The 24,559-nt window shown below is 43.2% G+C and overlaps 1 protein-coding gene across 1 annotated transcript in view; it reads right to left on the bottom strand.

Annotated features, from left to right (window-relative positions):
* The window catches only part of LRGUK (leucine rich repeats and guanylate kinase domain containing), a 111,749-nt gene that overhangs the window by 14,118 nt on the left and 73,072 nt on the right, over positions 1-24,559 (bottom strand). Inside the window, exons 16-18 of the mRNA XM_036246338.1 lie at positions 13,690-13,826; positions 1,833-1,921; positions 452-571 (exon numbers count right to left, since the gene is read on the bottom strand). Coding sequence (XP_036102231.1) covers positions 452-571; positions 1,833-1,921; positions 13,690-13,826 — 346 coding nt within the window. The remainder of the gene's footprint in view (positions 1-451; positions 572-1,832; positions 1,922-13,689; positions 13,827-24,559) is intronic.

The raw sequence follows: 24,559 nt of genomic DNA, 5'->3' as shown, positions 1-24,559 counted from the left end.
AGAGAGTTAATGAAAAGCTAGTGGGTAGTTTATAGACTTAATGGAAAACTAGAAAACCAGGCTTAACAATGAGGCAGGAACCAAGGTAAGCTAGGTACCAAAACACAGCTGAGTCGTGATATGGGAAGAAACTGGTAGACATTATTAGTTGTACTTCCCAGTGGGTTCCTGATTCTTCTACCACTGGTGACTTGAACGACCTCTAACTGCCCCTGCATCTTTCTGTCACTCCCTCAAGACACAAGAGTCCCAGAGAGATGCTTCCAACTGTACGAACCTAGGTTCTATGCCTGCGCCCTCCCCAGAGGGCCAGCACCTACTCCCTTCAAAGCCCCAGCGGGAGGCGGGCCCTGCTTCCCAGGTGTAGGGAGCCGGAAGCCTAGGGATGGGTGCCGTGATACTAACTGACCAGTAGAAAATAACTGATTCCATGCAATGAAACTCAGCTCACCTCTCCTCAGGATATGTTTCAATGGGAGTTTTAAAAGCATCTTCACAAACCTCAAACGTTTTCTGTAGGTCTACAACTGAGAAACGATGTGTGCTGTAGTTGGGTGCTGGTACTGAACCCCTGAAATGAGAAATAACAAAAAAATCCAAAGAATTTTTGTAATGATGCCAAGCATACCCATGTGTAACACCTAAATACTGACTGTTATATTCCACGTAAGTGCAAAGGTCAATAAAATCCACTCATAAACCTTCACCTGAGCTGGCATTATTACATTCTCATTTGTAGATTAAGCAAATTTGTAATGTTGTAAATATTCCTGATCCATTAAACCATTAATATAGACAAATTATCTTCCTACTGATCAGTATATATTTTATTGTCAATCCTAGTCCATTAGTTATGGGAGGTCCAGCCAGTGTGGCTCAGTGGACTGAGCACTGTCCCATGGACTGAGAGGTCCCTGTTGGATTCTGGGTCAGGGCACATGCCTGGATTGCATGCTTGATCCCCAGTGGGGGGCGTGCAGGAGGCAGCCAATCGATGTTTCTCTCTCTCCCTTCCTCTCTCTCTAAAATAAATAAAAACATATTTTTAAAAAGCAATTAAATAGATATTTTCCATTATTTTTATAATCTAATGCTCTGAAATAATACCAGAATAAAATATTGCTAAAAATTTTAATATTATACTCTCAACTGACATTTAATATAAAATATGCTTTTTTTCATCTAAACTAGTCTGTTTCCCCAGAGTGAGTTGAAAGAATCATTAACCACTTTTTAGGGAACAAATCCTACTGCTATTCACCCCAGACTTGTTAAATAGAGTTGCTGTGTGCGCAGCAGCCCCAATGCATATCAATGCATGCAAATTCAAAGCATCTATCTGTCCCAGCATGACCCATTTGGAGCTCATATTTAAAACTGCTTAGTTTCTTTGTCTCCCGTGTTTTAACAGGCATGGCCACTCTGCTCGACAGAGGTCACACAGGCCCCAGCCTTACTGCTCTGGGGATCATTGCCTGTCATCTGGCCACCACCCTCTGACCTCCCCGTAGAACTTCATATATACCACACAGCCTGTCTTAGAATCAGACTATCCAAAGACGGCCTACCAATATAGAGAAAATTCATCACATTTTTTTCATACAGAGCACACACATAGACAAAACTTATTATTTATATTGGTTAAAAGTTTTCAACAGATAGCTTAACATTACAGATAATAAATAGAACTATAGTATAAGACAAATTCAAATGGCCTTTTTATTCTGAATCACTAGGTTCATGTTGATGACTTAGGATACCTTTGTTATCTCTGGATACTAGAAAGTCAATCTAAAGATGCTTGGGTGTAAATAAACGTGCTAAACCACTACCTCTGAAACAGGAGAGTGTGATGAGGAGGTATCTTTCCCATCAGGGCCTGCCGAGCTGTCTCGTACTGTCTCTCTATCGAAGTTCCTTCCTAGGCAAGAAATACGATGCGAAAGTTATACTGATATTAAAACTATGTCAGACGCCCGGCTGCTGTGGCTCAGTGGTTGAGTGTTGACCCATGCACCAAGAGGTTATGGGTTCAATTCCCAGTCAGGGCACATGCCCAGGTTGTGGGCTCGATCCCCAGTGCGAGGCATGCAGGAGGCAGCCAATCGATGTTCTCCCTCATTGATATTTCTCTCCCTTTCTCCTTTCCTCTCTATCTAAAAGCAACAAAGAAAAAAAATTAAAAATACATAAATAAAAATATGCCAGATTATTAAAATAGCTATAATCATTCTCTTTTTACTAGAGATGCTCAAATATGTGAAAAGAAAAAGGTAAAAACCGATAGGCCTAAAAGACAATTGATATTTGTTCAGTGGGGAAAAAGAACCTTATAAAAATCAAAATACTTTTATAAAGAATGCAATTTAATGTGCAAATTTTATATGACATAAATAATAATGTGGCAAATTGTTATTAACATTCATGTTTACATTTTTTATCTTTATTGATTTTTAGAGAGAGAGGAAAGAAGAGGGAGAGAAGAGAGAAACATTGATGAGAGAGAACATCGACTGGCTGCCTCCTGCATGCCCCCCACTAGGGATTTGGTCCACAACCTGGGCATGTGCCCTGACTGGGAGTTGAACCGGCGACCTCTTAGTGAATGTGTTGAAGCTCAACCACTGAGCCACACCAGCCGGGCTTTTTTCTTTTTTTTGAATCTTCACCCCAGGATGTGTTTATTGTTTATTTTCAGAGAGAGAAACATCAATGTGAGAGAGAAACATCAATCAGTTGCCTCCCGTATGCACCCGACTGGGGACCGAACTCGCAATCTGGGTATGTGTCCTGACCGGGTATCAAACCTGCAACCTTTTTGGTGCCCAGGACAACTGTCCAACCAACTAAACCACCCAGCCAGGGCTATATTTCTAATCTTCCTAATGAGATTATCTCTCAAGAACCCAGATTACTACTGAGTTTTTAGTTTTCCCAGGTCTTACACACAGTAACTAACTGATTGAACATATCCAACAACATTGACGTGTGATCCTGAAATAGGACAAATTGGGAAGTCCTTTTCTTGTCTTTCACCAACAGCACTGTCACCATCACTAAATCCTTGGTAACAACTTGCTGGGTATACAAAGATATAAAAGACACAGTCTCCGCATTCGAAAGCTTTATTACCTGGTGCTAAAAGGCTATTTAAAAAGATGGAGAGAAAAAGAAAGACAGCGTGTGCTGTTTCAGAAATAGCACAACGCGTGTTTACACACAATTGTCTGATGGAGCGTGGGCCTGTTGAACAACTAACTATCCATGTTCTGGATTTCTTCACTTTAACCAAACCTAATCTATAAAATTCCTAATTTACAGAAATATAAATTGGCAAGTTCTTATTTGTTTTACATAAAAGGCTATCTATTGATAAAGGGATTTATGGTAACATTTATTTCAACAGCAAGTGCATTTAAAACGCAGTCATCTTTGCTTGCAGTGACTTAATTGGAAAGGAACCTGACTGTTTTTATGTTAATGCCGTAAGAAGGCTCTTCTATAAAGTAATATTCAATTAAGATGGCACAGGAAAGAATAACAAACCAGGATGCCAGAGGAAGGCCCGGGCCATAGCTGCGGCAGTGAACCCACGCCCCAGGCTCACCCCTGCTCGGCCTTGGCGGCTGGCAGAGCGTCAAGAGCGTGCATGTCTTGCCCTGGCCAGTGTCGCTCAGTGAGTAGAAGCGTCACCCGTACACCAAGGGGTGGAGGGTTCGGTTCCCAGTCAGGGTGCGTGTGGGAGGCAACCGATCTGTGTTTCTCTCTTTCTCTCCCTTTCTTTCTCTAAAAACTAAGACATAAAGAAGAAAGAGGGCAGGTCTTTATGTATTTATTTTAAAGTTTGCATGTCTTTTGGAAGAATTTTGTAAGCATCAAGTTTTAAGGGTGAAGTTGATGTGATTCTAAAAACATGTTGGCATGACCGAACACACCTGCCGGAGCAGCTGTGCTCTGCCCTGACGCCAACACTGATGGACACAGCGAGCACCCCTGGGCGAGAGGTCCCAGCCCGGGGACCAGAGGCCCCTCCTGCGCCCCTTGAACATGCACATGCACCTTGGTACAAGGCAGGAGCTCGGCACCGATTTTTAATGTCAAACAATATAAATTTGGGAGGAGAATAGAAACAACGAATAGTGTTTACTACACTGTATGATCTGAACTAGAATTTGCTGTCAACGGCAGCTCACTTGAGACATTCTAGGTCAGGCTTTCGAGACGGCTCCTCGGAAACCGTGGCACATGAGCGCGAACACGTGGACGGACTGAACGCGGGCTCTCGGGTGAGGGCAGGATTGCCAAGGCCCTTTTCCTGTTTCCCTGACCCGCAGCGCCGAGCTTCTGGGTAAGCAGGACGAGGGGGAAATATCTACTGCGTGCGTCTGGAATGCGACAAGAAAGGAAGAAAGGAACACACTCCACATTCCACCACTTAGAAACTATATACTGAAGTCACTCCACAGATGTGTCTATATCGTTTCCTATTACTATAAAATTACTACACACTGACCAAATCCGCTTCCCTGCTCTGTCAATACATTCTTCCCCCTCTAATCACTCAATGTTTGTATATACGTTTACTATTGGGATTTCGCTCTAGACCGTCCTTATTTTTCCCTGCGTGGATGTCTGCTCTCGATTCCACCGCGACTGGGAGGATGACAGGGGAGCGGAAGCATCGCTGTGGGGTCCCCAGAATCCCCACAGGAAAACAGATACAGCCACCAAGTAGTGAAATAAAAGATGCAGCAAAACATTTCTAAGAAAACAAAGCTCCTTGGAGTCGTCGAGCTTTGTGCACGGAAAGCTTGCACACTACCTTCCTGGATTCATTCCTTCGTCTGTCTCCCACACTTTGTAAGCTGTTTTCGCCTTTTCTTCACTTATCCTTTGAGGATGGTCTCGTTTTCCATTTCAGTTCATGTGAAATCTTTATCTCCCGAATGTCAACTCCCCTCGAGCCCCAAGTACAGGTGGGAATAGCGAGGGGAAGCCGAAGGAAGCGACACGACAGGGTGACTGAAAGCCCTGGGAACAGGAGACCCCCCAATAGTTAGAAAGGGTTCACTGGAGGCAAAGCAGGGCACCTGGGAACCAGCCGAAAGGCGCCGGCTGTTCCGCTCCCACGGGGGTGAGGATGGGGGCGACCTTCCGAACGAGCTGCATCAACCGTGAACTCTCGAACCGACCCACGGGCTTCCCTTCTGAAGGGGCCGCACACTGAAGAAACGCTGGGGAGTGGAAGAAAAATGAGTGCGGATGGAGTCAGTACAGACAAAGGCAAGAGCAAGTCTAGACCAAAGAGGGGGGGAGCCCCGAAGTGTCAGAAAGCCAGCCGATATTTTATCACCATCTGAAGAAACCATGCTGCCTGCTAAAAGCTTGAGAAAATGAATTGCACTTAAATATGAGAAATTTTCTTGTTAAACCCCATACAAAATTATCATAAGGACAAGGAGGCAAGGAGGTGAAGAACACCTCTATATAAGCTGGGAGCTTGCTCATGAAACAAAGTCCACAGTCCACTACCTCAGAAATAAACTGAGCGACACTGAGAAGATGGCACAACGCATGAGGAACCAATGTTACGATTTCGCCAACGCAGAACTCAGGAAGGACTTAGTAATATAAGGGGGAAATCCCGAGAAACCAAAACTCCAGCAGAAAGAACACGAGTGAGTGGACACAGCACACGATGCCTTAAGAGCAGCAGGATGTAAATGGAGGAACGTTTTCAAACTCAAAAAGAAAGAAAAAAGTGAAAAGGATTCAGGAGAAAATGACACATACTTAAGAGAGACAAAGAAGACCCAACATACAAACCATAAGCGTTCTTGACAAATAAACCAAACAAGCGACAGGGCAATAATGAAAACCACAATTCAACTATAATGTGTAACAGTAAACAGACTGTGAACCACAGGTAAGTATGTGGGAAATACTGTTCCCCTAGCCCTTTCTGTATCTATTACAGAATAAGCTTAGATATCAAACAACTAGAGAGACGTTTACCTAAGTTCTAATGGTGAGTATTACGTATCTACAGATTTGAGAGCTAAGACAGAGTGAATGTTAAAAGGGAGAGGGTATAGTCCTGGCCGGTATGTCTCAGCGGTTAGAGCATCGGCCCATAGACCAAAGAGTTTCAGGTGCGATTCCGGTCAAGGGCACGTACCTCGGTTTTGGTTCGTCCCCAGCCCTGGTCAGGTCGTGCGGGAGGCAGCCAGTCGATGTGGTTCTATCACATTGATGTTTTTCTCTCTCTCTCTCCCTCCCTCCCACTCTATCTAATGATAAATGGAAAAATATCCTCGGGTGAGAAATAAAAAATAAAAGGGAGGGGGTATATAATGACTATATGCTCTGATAGTATAGCTATAATACAACCCAAAATAATGGGAAGGAGAGCACATTTGCCCCCCAATTTTTAAAAACTGCTTTCAGTTTTTATAATGGGTGCTGGTAATATTAGCATTATTATCCTGAGACTCTTCTGTGTGTAATGTGGATAAAACAAAAAATTTAATGAGATATTATAATTTTATCATTTCTTATGTCTTTCAGAATCAGGATTGTCAGTGTGACAGGAAAAAAAATGTAACTGAGAATAAGTTGGGTAAAAAAACCCTGAAGTCTTGAATCTGCATTGGCTATATTAACTTGAACACGTGAATTATTTTATCTATTCTCAGAAGAGGCCTAGGGACAATGACCACCCCAATAGCAAGGGGCATAAGAGTACTACCATCCCCCACTTAAAGAAAACAACGCTTCTTGGAGAAAACTCCTGATTCCAGCTCCGGGACAGGTAATGAACAGGAAAGTGTAGAACACCTGCTCACACTAGGTAGCAGGATGGCTGTCTAAGACTACATGGCTGGTGTGGCTCAGTGGTTGAGCATCGACCCATGCACCAAGAGGTCGCCGGTTCGATTCCCGGTCAGGGCACATGCCCAGGCTGTGGGCCAGATCCCCAGTGGGGGGCATGCAGGAGGCGGCCAATCAGTGTTCTTTCTCATCGCTGTTTCTATCTCTCTCTCTCTCAAAACAATAAAGAAAAAAAAAAGACTCCATGGGTCATGTTAAAAGGACACAGGTACTACTCCGAGAGGCTCTCACTGGCCAAAGGTAGAATAAATTTCAATAAGGATAAAAAATGCAATGGGTGGCTACCCTTCAAGATGATAAATGATAGTTTTAAATTAACAGGTCACCAATTCACAATCTTGAAAAAAGCATTCTGACTGCTGATCCTATGTGAACTGTACCACTTGGTAACCGAGGCGGGGGGGTGGGGGTGGGTGAGAGAAGCATCTCCTTCTATGTTATTCCCGCCGATAAATACGGTGCTGAATGAATACTGTGCACTGAAAAATGCTCCTGAGTAGAAGGAAGTACTTTTCTTTTGGAGTCAAAATAGACACTTGTAGCCTGGCCGGTGTGGCTCAGTGGTTGAATGTCGACCCACGCACCAAGAGGTCACCAGTTCGATTCCTGGTCAGGGCACATGCCCAGGTTGTGGGCCAGATCCCCATTGGGGGGCATGCAGGAGGCGGCCAATTGATATTTCTCTCCCTCCTTTTTCCTTTTTCTCTTTCTAAAAATCAATAAAGAGCCCTGGCCGGTTTGGCTCAGCGGTTAGAGTGTCGGCCTGCGGTCCGGAGAGACCCGGGTTCGGTTCCCGCTAAGGGCATGTGCCTCGGTTGCAGTTTGTCCCCGGCCCTGGTTGGTCGTGCGGGTGGCAGCCACTCGATGTGTCCCTTTCACATCGATGTTTCTCTCTCTCTCTCTCTCCCTCCTACTCTATCTGTGCAAAAAACAGAAAAAAAAATGTCCTTGGGTGAGGATAAAAAAAATAAATAAATAAAAATCAATAAAGAAAAAATAATAGACTCTTGTATACTGTGCAATCTTGGACAAACTCCCTGAGCTGAAACTCACAGCACTGAAAGGGAGGGTACCCAGTAGGCACAGGTGCCCAGTATTTGGTCCCCGTAGACCCTCTTCCCAGTGGGTACTTTAGAAAGCTGTTCTGCCTTATCTGCTACACACATGCCTTTGCTGAGTTGGCTTCGAATGAACTGGTCATACGGCAATCCTTTCTAAAGACTGGGCTTTCGGTAGCTTGGCTGGCTTCCGGGGAGAGGTGTCCCTGAAGGAGGTCAGGGGAACTTGTTGTAGAAACAGATACAATTGAAATTCAGACCATCAAGCTACAGCCAGAAGGCAAAGACCTAGTCACAATTCCAGAGTAAAAGAGCTTCCCTAAGCCCTGGCCGGTTTGGCTCAGCGGTTAGAGTGTCAGTCCGCGCACCAGAGTCGCAGATTCGATGCCAGTCAAGGGCATGTACCTCGATTGCGGTTCATCCCTGGCCCTGGTCAGGTCATGCAGGAGGCAACCAGTCGATGTGTCTATCTCTCTTTCCCTCTCCCTTATTCTCTAAAAATCAATAAAGGAAAAAGAAAAGACTCTTGTAAACTGTGCAATCTAGACATAACTCAGCACTGAAAGGGAGGGTGCTCTCCAGCATTGATGTTTCTCTCTCCCTCCCTCCCCTCTATCTGATGATAAATAGAAAAAAATATCCTCTGGTGAGGATTAAAAAAAAAAAAGAGCTTCGCTAAGCTGTCATAATGGGGAGCCAACTGTGTACGGGGGGCTGGGCTCTGCCAGGGAGGGGAAGTGAGGCACAGTGATCTCTGATGAGCAAAACGCAAGAACTTAGATTTCTGTAACCAACAGCGTGTGAGTGTCACATAAATAAAAATCTTTCACTGCGGCATTTGCTATGTACTTTTGTAGCAGTAAAAAAAGCTGTGCACTTTAAAAAAAAACAACACTTTTTTTTTTGTTACTCCTCACCTGAGGATATTCCATTGGTTTTTGGAGAGAGTAGAACGTGGTAGGGAAGGGAGAGGGAGTGGGGTGGGGAGGAGAGAGAGTCAGACAGACAGACATTGATGTGAGAGAGACACATGGATTGGCTGCCTCCTGCACACGCCCCGACTGGGGGCCGAGGATGGAACCTGCAACCCAGGTACATGTCCTTGACCGGGAATCCAACCACGACTCTTCAGTACGAGGGCTGACGCTCTAACCACTGAGCTACCAGCCAGGGTGAACTGTGCTTTTTTTTTTTTTTTTTTTACCTCACACCTAAAAAGAAAATTGTGTTTAAGAAGTAAGGCTGATTAAAATTATATTTACAGTTCTCCAAGAATCTTTTAGAGACGTTCAAATTAATGTGCTTTGGGAGTCATTCAGAAAAGTAAATACCATTTAAGCTTTGAAGAGAAAAGAAATAAAGCAACAGAGGATTGTATAGGCAAGGAATGAGGAAGTGAGGAAATTGAATGTTTTATTGAATTATTTAAATCTATATTAAATTATAGCCACAGTCATACAACATGGTGTACATTGATATACTGCTGGAGTAACAAGCAAGGAACGTGACGTGAGCAGGCTTTCTTTCGGACTGGAAGGACAAACAGTAATTCTCCTGGACATTTCTGCCTAAGCGAGACAAGCAGCTGGGCCCTGGAGGCAATGCCCAGTGACCTCAGACAGGAACAGAACACAGCCGTCAGGCGGTAGGAGTCAGTGGTGAGGCTCCCTGCTCCGCCGGCCCGTTTCTAGAAGGCAGCGTGGGAGAGCTACAGGAACAGTCTCCTGGCCCTGCCCATGAGGGGCCCCAGATGTCACCACTAAGCCTGCATTCCAGAAGGACAGGGGCCAGGGCCAGCCTATTCTGGTGTCTAGAGCAGGGTCTGGTCAGCACATACCTGCTCTGCACTGAAAAGTGAACCCAGATCTGAGACACATAGTGGGAATTAAACAAAGACAGGATGGGTAAGAGAGAAATGAGCGTGAAGAAATATTGCTATTATATAAAAATCTAATCTGGTTTGTATATGGACCTTGTATCTAGTAACCTTGTCAAACGCACTTCTTTCCTCAATTTACACCAGTTATTTCTTCATAGGATTGACAGGTGACGCTGTGTGAGCTGAAGGTGTGCCACAGCCGAGGGCCTGGACCTGTTCTGCCCTGCCTGCCAGCCACTAGCACCACCACAACAATCGGCGTTGGATTTATGTCAATAAGCTGGACAGAAGTTCCACAAACATTTGACACAGTGGCTTTGTAAGGTAGATATTATTAGCTTCACTTTACAGAAGAGAAAAATGACATCTCATAGCACATAAGTGACTTTTATAAGATCGTCCAGTAGGTGGCAAGACTGTCACATGAACTTCGAGTCTCTGCATTTCCTCTCAGGTCAAGGAACCAACGGGGAAATGCAGACAGAAGCAAGCAAGACAGACACACACACACACACACACACACACACACACACACACACCCAGCCCGTTATGGCTGGCACATATGTGACTCCCAGGCAACAGAATGGTTTCCTTAAGCACGGACAAAAGCAGCCTCGTGGTTTTGTGACCACACCCTGCCATGCGTGCAGCGACAGATTGCGCACACGGGAGAGTGCCACGTGAGAACGCAGGGGTGAGACAGAAAGACCTCGTGTACAGGTGAGTTCCGGGGTAGGCTTGAGGAGAGGAAGAACACAGTCTTCAACACAAGCGGAAGGGTGCCTCAGAGAAACCACCAGAAGAGCATCACTGATGGGAAGGTCTACTCTGTCCTCCCTGTCAGACGGCCCTCTCGACAGCTTCCAAAGGTAACTATGAACACGTCCAATCTCCAGACACGATGCCAAACAAGCACAAAAATGTCCACCTTACTTTTTTGGGGGGGATGATGTAAGATAGAGGTCTCTGACAGAGGGAGTTGTGATTGTTTTCTTTAATCCAAAGAGTGGAAACTAAAAAGTTCTAAAAATACGGAGACATTTATGTTGGGAAAATAACATCTTCTCCTAAGGGGCTGGATGAAGGACACATGAGACAGTTCACATGCAAGCCCTTGCCAAATGATAAAGGCTGTATAAGGCTATTCGCTAACCCAACAAAGTAACATCTTACTAAAGCTTCCGTGCGGCGATTTTAAACAGGTACGTTGCTCCTTTTGTAGCATTATAACAGTTGATGCAAAAAGTTCATGAATTATGAAATAGCCTGAAAGTTGAAAAATACGTAACGTTTCAAAATAGCATTGACTTCAAAATCTTTATGCGAGAATGAGGCACTGAAATCAAATCTTAGGCGAATTCACCCCGTATGTGACAGCAGCAATTTAGTATCACATTCGCACTAGTTTCTGAAGATGCATCTGTGGTTTCCCTGGGGCTTTGATTCTGTTCCACCGTCTCTTCCCTGGCACTGACAGGCAGAGGCACTGGCACCTCATTGCTGATGTGGTGGATGGGCAGCTGCCAACCCTGCAGCACAGGGCGCAGCAGGTGCTCCACACGAGGCTCTGGTGCCCTGCCATCTGGGGCTGGACAGATTCTCAGGTGGTCGGTAATACCTGCTCCCCTCCCCCACCTGCCACCACCAAGGTGGCCCCCTCTGTTCTCCCTCTGCCTTTTTATCATACTTTTCCCTCTCCAGTTTCTCTATACTGTCCATTAATTTTATATTGAAACAATGGAGATGAGTAATTGCTAAGAATATATAGTGTGGCTTTTTAAAAAAATCTCTTTTCCGCTCTTCCCACTCCTGGGTACCCAAGTGCCCTTGACCAGAGAAAAGCCATCTTTAATGAGGCCTGAAATTTTTCTAACAGGTAATATTCAGATTGGTCATGTTTAAATAAATCATGAATCCCCACTAACTGGCAGAGGGGTGCAAGTCAGTGGAGTGTGCCTCTCATCAGTGTGTCGAGGCACAACCTCACCGGGTCAGGAAGGAGCTGGCCAGCAGCCAGGGCACAGACTCATCGTTAAGGAACGAAGGCGCCCGTGACGTGTGTTCTGGAGTTTACACTCCGGATATGCCTTGTCCTGGGGGAGGTTCAAGAACAATTCCTACTGAACATCTGAGCTCCAGGAAGCAGAGAGCCAAGCCATCCGAGGAGAGGAAGCCCAGTGCAGGGAGAAAGCGACAGACTGACCTGGAATGAGTGCGTGTCCCAGGACCAAAAGGACAGAAGCTGATGGGCTCCTTGTGTAGAGGGAGGGCCCCCAGGGACAAGGCCTCGGGGGTCATTAGCAGGCAAAGATACTAGGAAGACAGGAGAAGGAGAATACAGAGCCACTGGCTCGGAATGGAGCTCGGGGTCTCAGACAAGGTGCACCTCAGCTATCCACGGAGGGTGCTCCAGAGGCCCAGGGCTCTTCCCCAATTTTCCAGGATGGTGTAAGTCTCAGGATTCTTGCTCTTAATCCAAAGAATGGGTGTGATCCCCACTCCTAATGACTGATATTTGATTTCCCACAGATCCTAGGTGGATGGGAACAAGTCCAGTATCTGGGAACTAATTCATCTATTTATGGATGTTCAGAGTCTAACCACTGCTCATTATGAGAAGCCACAGTCTGTGCCAGGTGGCTCTGCCATCTGTCTTGCCACCGGTAACTGGACAAGCAGTCCAGTGTGATCTGTGTGGTATGGTCTGAAATGTCCAGCTGGGCCAATTCGCTTCTCTTGCCTTCTAGAACATGGATTAAAGAGACAGAAAGAATTTGCTGGGAACTGTGGGCACAGAGCCAAGAGGTCATGGAGAGTTGGGGCTGGCGTGCATGAGAATGAGTGGAAGTTATGTGGCAGAGGCCAGCCAGGAGACAGTGAGGGGACAATAAGACATACGAGAAAGAGAAGCCGAGGTAGCAGGAGCTTGTTGGCTCTGGGAAGCCGAGAGCGCACCTAACTTTCGAACCCCAGCTGTTTTCTGCGAGGCCTGTGCTTCATCCCTGCTCACGACGCACTGTGAACCCACCGCTGTGTCTTTTATGACGAAGCTACCTCCTACCGAAGCTGATTTGAATGGGTGTCTGTTTCTTCCACCTCGAACATCTCATTCTTATGACTAAATCTGAGAATGTATACGCCTGCCCGAGACGTTTCATCTGCGGCACCCAGGCTGATTCTTTTGACCACTGCCTGTGGTTCTGACTTTAGAAGATGTCATTATTTGCTTAGAACGGCCTGGCGTAAGGAAACACATCCAAGGTGGTGACAGCCGAGGCGTAAGTTCTGTCACTTCTGTGACAACTGCAATCGCGGTGACGATCTCTTCACGTGCAAACCACGACAAGGGAAGGCGAGACCACCTAAGCTGAACGAGGTGCCGGTTCCGGGTTCCGCACGCCACCCTCCGGTGCACTGCTTTTCGGGAGGTCTCCGAGGGTGGGCTGGGGCTGCTGGCGGACCGGGTTCAATACTGCTGCCCAGTGAGACCTGGACGCTGGGTGGGCTCACGCTGACGCCTCAGCGCACCGACACCAAAATTACATCCCAACAGCAAGTTTCCCGGAAATCCCTATTTTACAGCACTGGTTCTATCGCTGTGCTTTTGTGCTCTGGCTGAAGAGAACAGCTGAGTGTTAGGGTTTTGACCGGGAGCCTGGGGGAAAGTACTCACAAAATCTAATCTGAATATTCTATTTTTACAACCGATGTCTATTCTTAGAGGTGTAGGAAGAGGGGGAAGAACGTGTCTACATGACACCAGTCAGGGAATACTGCTGGCAAAATTTACTCGTCTGCAAATATCCAAGCCCGCTTTTGTCTGACACTATGTGAAGCTTCACCCCACCCCTTCCTCCTTACCACTGGTGTTTTTTTACGTGAAAGTTTGGTCCATAATTTCACCATGTAGTTTCTGTCTGTAGAATCCAGAAAATCACACGAACTCAAAGAACTAGACTTAGATAGTCCTCTATGTTTCAGCAGAGGTTTCCTTACATCTGGAAGGGGGAAAAAAAATAACACCACTGAAGTTTAAATAAAACGAAAGGCATAAAATAGGATAAAGGAACTTTCTGAAGCCAGAGAAATAATTTCTATCTGGATTTGTCCAAATACAACAACTGGCATACTTAAAGTCTGGACAGTGACCTGAAGTCACGAAGAAGAAAGGCACTCACACATCTGGGACGGAAGCCTCTCAGGCAGAGTGGCTTTGTATAAGGACCCCGGAGCATGTTTAATACAACTGAATTGAAGAATTCAGGGCGGCTGAAGCAAGAGGAAAAAAAGAGAGAGATGGAGAGGCTGGATCCTGTGCACGTAAAAACAAACAAACTCTTGCCCCCCCCCTTTTTTAATTCTCACCCAAGGATATATATATATTTTTTTGATTTTAGAAAGAGAGAAAGGGGGAGAGAGAGAGATGCTAATGTGAGAGAGAAACGTCCATCAGTTAGTTGCCTTCTGAACATGCCCTGACTGGGAATCAAATCTGAAACCTAGACATGTGCCATGACTGGGAAATTGAACCCACAACCTTTCGGTGTATGGGATTACGCTCCAACCAACTGAGCCACTCAGACAGGTCAAAAATCCTTGTCCTTTTGATGGGAATATAAGAATACAGCATTGTGAAAAAGACTAGATAAATGTTAATAAAATTATGATAAAATTTAAAGAAACAGAAGTTATATCCATTGAAATAATTTCTATTGAAAGAATTCTATGTATACAGGGCGTCCCCTAAAATATACACACACTTTGAATAATTATAAAGGCAGTGTTTAAAATAGGTTTCATTTAAAAATGTAATAGAATCTACAATTGTGTGTGTATACATTTTTGAGGGGACACCTATATATAAAAGCTTATTCAAAATATAGCATTTGAGTCAGGGTTCCTTGTTCTAGCTTTCTGAGACGTAAGCCAGTTGTACTACTGTGTAAACAAGCCAAGTTCCATCTGATGATACAATGTAGCTGTAATTCCAACAATTTAATGTATTAATGATTTCTCAGCAACAAAGTATTTTTGGTAAAGATTACATTGCATCGTAGTGCCACCACTTTAATGACTTGGACTCCTATAATAGTTTCACACAGTTCTTAATCTAGTTTCTAATGTCTTAATACATCAATGGACAAGAGATTCTACTTCTCAGTTAAAAAACAACAACACAAAACAACACCCATAATTCCTAATGTTATAATGCCCTACAACAAAGTTTCTTAATGTGATCTTATTCAAAGTACCTAAATTAAAGTCAACCTTGAGGCAACATTAAAAAAATATAAAAATTAATTTACAGCACACAAAAATACCAGGTTCTTCAGTATATAGGCTAAATTTATTTAAACACCTCCAATGAGGCATAAATGAATTTAATGACGCATGACGGATTTTAAAGTTATTTTATGGATTAGTATCATTACCATGTGCAGAAAAATATAAATGAAATATCTGGAACAACCAGAACTACATCTTAAATTAATTCTAAATAGCTTAGACCCTTTAGTTAGAATTATATTATTTTACAGTCAAGTGAATTAAAATAATATTTATATAAACCATTTTTAAAAGAATAAGCATAGAATCCAACCGAAGTAACAAATGCAGGGCCTTTTATTGCATTAGAAGAAATAAATTTTTAAAAAGATGCTGATGATCTAATATTACAGGCCCATAGCCATGTCAATAACTAATAATAAAATTAGGCCCTGGCCGGTTTGACTCAGCAGTTAGAGTGTTGGCCCATGGACCAAAGAGTTGAGGGTTCAATTCCGGTCAAGGGCATGTACCTCGGTTGCAGTTCGGTCCCCAGCCCTGGTGAGGATCATGCGGGAGGCAACCAGTTGATGTGTCTCTATCACATCAATGTTTCTCTCTGTCTTTCTCTCCCTCCCTCCCACTCTATCTGAAAATAAATGGAAAAAAATACCCTCAGGTGAGGATTAAAAAAATAAATAAATAAGTAAAAATAAAATAAAATTAGAATCTGGGGAACAGATAAATGAATACAGTTGACCCTTGAAAAACAAGGGTTGGGACCGCATGGATCTACTTATATGTGTATTTATTTTCCATAAATACTGTAAATATATTTTCATTATGATTTTTTTTTATCCTCACTCGAGGACATTTTTCCATTTCTTGTTCAGATAGAGTGTGGGGAGGAGAGAGAGAGAAACATCGACGTGAAAGGGACACATCGAGTGGTTCACCACCCGCACGACCCAACCAGGGCCGGGGACAAACTGCAACCGAGGTACGTGCCCTTAGCGGGAACCGAACCCGGGTCTCCGGACTGCAGGGCAATGCTCTAACCGCTGAGCCAAACCAGCCAGGGCTTCATTGTGATTTTTAAATAACATTTTCTTTTCTCTAGCTTACTTTGTTGTAAGAATACATTATATAAAACACACAAGCTACAAAATCTGTGTTAGTTGACTGTTCATCAGTAAGGCTTCCTATCTATAATAGGCTTAGTAGCTAAGCTTTTGGGGAGTAATTAGTTATAGATAGATTTTCGACCACATGGGTGGCTGTTGCCCCTAACCCATGTGTTGTTCAAGGGTCAATTGTATTTTTGAAACCAAAAATCATGATTTTAATAACCAAATTTTCTATATTAATGAGATTATATATACAGCAAAATAATTGAGTCACTCCCTTGTCCAAAAGTAAAAGACTTAACACTTTTAAATACATTTTTTTAAATATTTAAATTAAACCTTGCAAGAAATGAACCCACACTAGAGTTTCTTTTCGAAAACACTTGGAAATGTATGACTTGGAAATAGCCTTTCATTTTCAGACGAATGTACTTAGCCAGATGATTTCCATATTGTTCATTTTTTTCCCAAATGGAGTTTTTAAAAAAAAATGTTTATTTAAATAATAGCGAGGTAATATTAATATCAGGTAATAAAAATGCTGTGAGCAATTTTTTAACTAACAAGAATAATTTATACCTGCCATGATTAAATACATATACATACATAAAATGTAAATACCTATAAAATCCCTGCAAAAGTCTCAATACTGAAATATATAAGCATAAAAAGGGTCAAAAACAAAGCACAAAAATTTGCTATACAATTAAAATATTTATTTATTTTCAAAAGGATAGTTACATAATTTGTAGTGGAAAATTAAGGGAACAGCTATTCATTGGGAAGTGTTGTCACAAAACTGAAGGCACCAAAATAATCTTTTTTAGGACAGAAATAAATCTTAAAAGTCCTGTCTATTTGTGCTTATAAGAAAGGAATGATAGCAAGTAGAAAAAGAATAATTTTATATAATATCCATAATTTTCCATAGCAAAATAAGCTTTTAAAGTAGAAAGCTACCATATAAATCCAAGGAAATATAATAATAATGTTCATGTTACATACGGTAAAATGAATATGCTTATTAAACTATTCTAACAGTAAAGTACTTACATTCTTGAATGTTTGATCAAAGGAAGAATCAGGTATTTATTTTTAAATATGTTTTATTGATTTTTTTTTAGAGAGAGAGGAAGGGAGAGGGAGCGAGAGAGGGAAATATTGATGAGAGAAAAACACCGATTGGCTGCCTCCTGCACATTCCCCAGTGGGAACTGGGCCCACAGTCCAGGCATGTGCCCTGTCGGGAAATTGAAGCAGCGACCTCTTGGTCCATGGGTCAACGCTCAAACACTGAGTCACACCGGCTGGGCAATAATCAGGTATTTAAAGAGAACAGATTCTATTTCAGGACAAAGGAAAGCATGTGAGTGTATTCTCACACAGAGAGAATGAGATAAAAAAAAATATTTCTTGCCACTGAACTTCATACATCAAATGTGGTAGAGGCCGTGTACCTACAACATCTTCAGTAGAGTTGAACTAAGGGCTCAATATTTGGACACTGTATTCAGAATGTCCTAATTAAAACATATAACAAAAGTACCCTGAATCTCAGTTATTTAAAATGGATGGCTTTATCCTGAAGCAGTTAATTGAGACCTTGAAGAAGATACCATATAGGACAGGTAAATTTCAGGTGGAGAACTTGTACAGAAAATCTGGATGTGTATAGAATTTGGGAAAGGGGAAAGAGAAGAGTAGCGATGACTGGCAGGAAAAAGGATGGAAACCTTGAGGGAGCTTGAACATGCACTAAAAGTTTCCTCTCCATTGAGAAATATTGTTTGATAACTAGAGTTCTGAGGTGATTTCCACCCAACCCTACATCCCCACCTCGGGGGTAGGTGTGGACTTGGCTTGATAAGGGCTCATCCTTCAATAACAACTCTTCCAAAGATGGGGATGTAGGGTCAATTCCTCTAGCAAAGACATTTTTTTTTTCCACTTTGCTTTTCTATTTTTGTCTTTGGAAACTGGTAGTTTTAGATTTGGTAGCTTGTAGAAGCCAGTCTGTCTCAACCCATCACAAAAAGAAAACAAATGCTCAAATATCCAGTAGTTTATTCCCGAGTCAAGTAACTTGACAGCATTTACCATTTAACCAGGTTGAAACCTAAAATATAAATGTCTTTGATTTGATCAGTAATTAAATAATAATAGTAAAAATAATAGGTAACATTCATTGAGCATGTCCTATGTGCCAGGAGCTATTTTACAAGTCTTCTCTGTGTGTATCACAAGTGAGTGTCAATGCTGCCTGAGAATGTCCATGAGAGGATCTCTTGAACTAAGTAATATTTGCTGAACCACAATTTCTTTCCAACATTATTCTAATTCTGCTTAAGCTCCTTAATTCAATGAAGGGTGTTGATGTTTTTAAAAGGATTTTCAGAGAATAGCATCCCATTTGCCAAATACTCACACCTAGTTTGATCAGTGTTGTCCTATTCCATTTAATGATAAAATGCTACTTAAAAACAGCAACCCAAGTGCCCATCAATAGATGAGTGATTAGCCCAGCTAGTGTGGTTCAGTGGATTGAGTGTTGTCACATGGACTGAGAGGTCCTTGTTCGATTTCCAGTCAGGGCACATGGCTGGGTTTCAGGCTTGATCCCCAGTAAGGGGTGTGTAGGAGGCAACCAATCAGTATCTCTCTCTCTTACATTGATGTTTCTCTCTCTTCCTCAGTAAAATTAAAAAAAAAAATCAATAAAAACATATTAAAAAATAGATGGATAAAAAAGTTGTGGTACATATATACAATGGAATATTACTTGGCCATAAACAAGAATAAAATCCTACCATTTGAAACAGCATGTATGAACCTAGAAGATATTATGCTAATAAGTCAGAGAAAGACAAATACCATATGATTTCACTAATATGTGGAATCTAAAAGAACAAAATAAATGAACAAACAAAACAGAAATGGACACATAGATATAGAGAACAAACTGATGGCTGCCAGAGGGAAGGGCACTTGGGGGTTGAGTGAAAAAGGTGAAGGGATTAAGAAGTACAGATTGGTAGTTACAAAACAGTCACTGGGAGGTAAAGTACAGCATAGAGAATATAGTCAACAATATTATAATAACTATGTATGGTACGAGGTGGGTACTGGAAATATCAGGGGAACACTTTATAAAGCATATGATTATTTAACCACTATGCTGTACACCTGAAACTAATACAAAATAATATTGAATGTAAACTATAATTGAAAAACAAAATTGGCCTGGCTGGTTTGGCTCAGCAGTTAGTATATCAGCCCTCAGACCAAAGGGTTGTGGGTTTGATTCCCGGTCAAGGGTACGTACCTGGGTTGCAGGCTTGATCCCCAGCCCTGGTTGAAGTTGTGTGGGAGGCAACCAATCGATGTGTTTCTCTCACATCCATGTTTCTCTCTCTCTCTCTTCCCCTCCCTCCCTTCCATGCTATCGAAAAATCAATAGAAAAATATCCTTGGGTGAGGATTAACAAAAATAAATAAATTAAATTAAATGTAAAGTTCTTTAAAGAATTTGTTTTTGCTGCTTACATGTTAACACTAACAAACACTCAGATCAGCACTACTAATGTGTCAGACGTTGTTCTGGGCGTTTTCCAATGTGTCCACTCATTTAATCTTCACAGTAATCTTCAGCTAGCTAATACTATTATCTCCATTTCACAAATGAGAACTTTGTAACTTGCTCAAGGTCACACAGCTAGATCATCCTGCAACTGAAGTTTCCAATTATTATTTCGACATTTAGTGCCTTTGAAATAATTAATTTCTCAAGTTACAATCCTTAAAACAAAAAGGTCCTTAGCTTCCCTAATCATGACTATGCTCTCAATATCACCTTCAAGATGAAAAACTTGGTCTTCTCACATTATCTATCTGTCTACCACCAACATAAAGAAATACTTAGGTTCTTCTCCACTTCTCTGAATGCTTGGTCAATCAAGAAAAGTGATTTCTAGAATTATGTCTTCCAAAATGAACTAAGAAACTAATTAAATTTACTTTTAGACATACTGTCCTAGATACTATATAAATAGCGCATTTATCGGAAATGAAATTTGGAGAATGAAACATTTCCCTCTTCTCCACATTCTCCTACAGCATGTTTCTAATTGCAACATAGCATTGCAGCATATGGCTGTACCATGACTTTTTTCCAAAACTTATTTTTAAATCCCATTAGATGGCTTATTTTCAGATTTTGTTATAAAGACATTAATATGAACACCCTTGTACAGAAATTATTTCCTTATGATAATTCTTAGATTAGAATTACCAGGTTAAAGATATGAACAATTTTTAAGGTCCCCCCAAAAGCTATGCCAACTTTTCAATGATGACACAGAAAGTGCACTTAACCTTAGCCTCACTGAGAACAGGTATTTTTTTAAATTTAAAATCCTTACCCAAGGACATTTTCCATCTATCCTCAGATAGAATGGGGGGGTGGGGAGGACAGAGAGATTGATTAATGTGAGAGACACATTGACTGGCCCTCCTGCTCGACCCAGACCAGGGCCGGGGACCAAACCACAACCAAGGTATGTGCCCTTGATCAGAATCGAACCTGCAACTCTTTGTTCCGTGGGCAGATGCTCTAACCACTGAGCAACCAGCCAGGGCAAGAACAGGTATTAATTTGTTTTCCATCTTTGGTACCCTCCAAAAATGTCTATTTGGTTTTAACTTATAGTGAAGTTAAATATTTTTGACATATTTATTGGTTATTTTTATTTTCTCTTTTGTGAATTAACCAATCATGCCCTTTGTTCAATTACCTTTTGAATCTTGAAAATAATTGATTTAGCTCTTTAAATATTTAAAGAAGGGTCTCTTATGTCCAGTGGAACTATCATCCCTGTTGATTTGAATACCAGGGGCCAGACTTCCTTTAAAAAGCTGAATATTAACTGATTGAGTGACTAAAGTCCATACTTTTCCCATAAAGATAACTTTGTTGAGAAACATATCAAATGAAAGTGATAGGAACTTTGTCAATGTGAATGGAAAATGACAATTTTTAAATATTTATATTCACAACGAAGCAGAGCAGTTTTCCTTACATCAGGAAAATCAATAATAGCAGTAAAAACTGCTCATCAGAGAGGAGCTGGTGAGATTTTCTTTTTTCTTTTTAAATTTTTTTCTTCCTTTATTGATTTCAGAGAGAGAGGAAGGGAAAGGGAGAGATAGAAACATCGATGAGAGAGAACATCGACTGGCCGCCTCCTGCATGCCCCCCACTGGAGATTTGGCCCCAACTTGGGCATGTGCCCTGACTGGGAATTGAACCAGCGACCTCTTGTTGCCTGGGTCAACACTCAACCACTGAGCCTCACCAGCTGAACAACTGGTAATCTTTTCTAATCCTTCCCTTGGACACTGAATCTGAGACTTATGCCGCAAAACGCGAGTGCGCATGCGCGCGCGCACACACACACACACACACACACACACACACACACACACACAATTACACACTGCCATGGGCCCCAGGGAAGGAGGCTAGAGCTTCCTTCAAGTCAAATGAAATTTGGTTTCTCACTTCCCTTTAGTGCCCTAATGAAAATGCAACCCAGATGCCTTAAGGAGCCTCAGAAACAGTTGCCCAAAGAGGAAACCAAGTAAACCTTTAACGCTTTTCACTTAAGTGACCTACTAGTGCCTTCAAAATGCCCCAAACACAGCTCATAAGAAACAGGTGGTTATCCTGATTTTTTTCCCTTCTTCAAGTCCGCCCTCCCCATACACCCCAACCAAGTAATTCTGGACTCTCCATTCCTGCCATAATGCCTTAGTTCAGGCTCTTCCTGTTTATCAGGACTATTACAATAGCTTCTCGGCCATCTTTCCTACCTCCTATCTTGCCTTCCTCAGATTTATCCTCTATACCATCTCTAAACAGATGCCTCTCAAAGTTTAACCACTCCATAGCTCCCCACTGCGGGAAGATCAAGTTTCCAAGTTCACTGGCATAGCACAGAAGGCCCTTTGAATGTCCATCCACCTAGAGCTCTCCGGACAGCTGGGTCACTAGACTATGCTGCGCTTGTCCTGTCTCTCTGCTCATGCTGTTTGCTCTTCTGAGAAACCTTCCCGCTCCCCCACCAGTCTGCGGACTAATTCTGCGACCTTGAAGACTGAGCTGAACACTTAGCAGACCTCCTCTTAGAAGTCTTTCCTGATTCAATCTCCCCATCCCAGGTGGAATTCAGTGTCCTTCCTTGGTATCCTCACGACATTCTGGGAAAGCTGATAAATCATTTTCTTGCCTAACTGAAGCTGAACTTAGCCTAGCTTGCTGCAAGGACTCCAGCTGCCCGGATCACAGGATATTGCAATGAACCCTCTTAACTGTCTCTGCTGTTGAAGTGTCCTTGTTATTTCACTGTGTGTAGCAACTATTACAGTGTCTGGCACATAGGAGGTGCTCAATCAGTGCCTACTAAATGAACTAACATAATAAAAATAAGTTATGTGTTTAGCCCGGCGAGTGTGGCTCAGTGGATTGAGCGTTGTCAGGTCCCGGTTTGATTCCTGGTCAGGGCACATGCCTGGGTTGTGGGCTCGATCCCCAGGAGGGGGCGTGCAGGAGGCAGCCGATGGTGTTTCTCTCTTACATCGATGTTTCTCTCTCCCTTCCTCTCTGTAAAAAGTCGATTAAAAAACATTTTAAAATAAAAATAAATTATGTGTTTAAAACTCACCTTACTTCCATCCTGGACCAACCTGATAAATCAGAGGGTAACTACTAGTATAACACAAGCCTTTAGTTTGTCTGAGGATTGCTGCATCATGGATTTAAAAATATCCATTTCCTCCACTGCCCTGGAGATAACATTTGACATACATTCACCTTTGTGGACACACAGCTTTTGTGTAAGACAAGACACATTTACACAGGCTGATGATTTATCAGTCATCAACTACATTTTACAACCCAGAATGCCAAACACAGCTCGGCTGCCATGGCATATTTAGTATCATCAGCATCCAGTAAATATCTTGTAACTTTTTAAGAGTCAAATCTTGGGCCGGCTGCTTTGCTCACAATTATTCTCTGTTCTGGGCACGCAGACCCCATACCCTCCAGGAGTGGGCACAGTGATGTCCACATCAGGCCCCGCCCCCGCCAGCGTAGCCGGGTTTCAGAAGGAGCGCCCAGCCAAGCAGGGCCAGGGTCTTTCCCTCCACCTTTTGAAAATCTGATGATGGAGGAACATTTGAGTTGGTCCCTTTGTAGCAGTGGGGGCTGCCAGTTGTTGGATGAGATGCAAACCTTGAGAGGTGTTAGCGGCTGGTTCCCTGCCGGGTGCGGGAACTGAAGCACAGTCGTTTGGATGGAAGAGAGTGAAGCCAGCAGAAGACAGACACACAGAACGGATGAGAGTCAGTCCAGGAGGTGACGAGAGTTCAGGAGCTGAGAGTAAGTAGATGACAAAAACACCGCAGATGACAGGAGCAGGGGTTCAGTAACTGGCCCCGATCTCTCTGCCCCTCTGCCCTCCCCGCAGGGGGGCTGTGTGAGATATTCCATCCCTCCTGAGGAATTCACGTAAATGGGCTTGGGTTGGACGCGTGTCACTGGCCGGCGAAAGAATCCTGATGGTACAGATACATGAAAACCAATTCGCCTGAATTTCCCCCCAACAAATTTTTTTAACTGATTCAACCAGATGGTTTGGCTAAGGAAGGCATGAGCTAATTTACATAAGGCTCCTATTCAGAGAGTGAGAGGGGAAGGTATTCACTTCGAAACATGTTTCAAACAAAAGTAAGTTTAAGGCAGTATGTGCCGAGGGTACTGAAATGTTGGATCACAGCGCCAGGCGCGGGACGTGTCCTCTTCCCTCCCGAGGGTTCCCACACACCAGCTGTGGATCTGAAATCTCTGGGGGGGGGGGGGAGACGAAGCCCCACGAACCGCGGAGGCTTCCTCTCCAGTTCCTGCGCCTGGATCCTCAGGATTGTAGGCCTGCGAGAATGTTCTAATCTGGAAGCGATTTTTCTAATGAACATAAATAACCAAACTCAACGGTGACACGGCAGGCCCTCGGCCTGAGCTGGGGCCTCCGGACAGGACACCAGGCTCCTTGCAGATGCTCCTTGCTGATGCCGACCTTCCTGACCTGCGCGGTCGGTCGTGGGGGGCGGGGAGACTACTGGCTGGTGTCTCTCTTTATAAGGGCTGCTCTTCCAGGCCTCGATGGCGAGCCACAGGGGGCACCCAAGTGCAAAGACTGGCTGCCCAGGCTGGACAGCGCTGGCGGGCCCTCCTGGCGGCCTGGGGGACGTCAGCGTCGCTGGCCACACTCCCATCCTGTGAC

This window comes from Molossus molossus, unplaced genomic scaffold (genome assembly GCF_014108415.1).
Source record: "Molossus molossus isolate mMolMol1 unplaced genomic scaffold, mMolMol1.p scaffold_m16_p_7, whole genome shotgun sequence".
Lineage (NCBI taxonomy): Eukaryota > Metazoa > Chordata > Mammalia > Chiroptera > Molossidae > Molossus > Molossus molossus.
The sequence above is the reverse complement of the archived record's forward strand: the minus strand, read 5'-3'. Positions and strand labels throughout refer to the sequence as shown.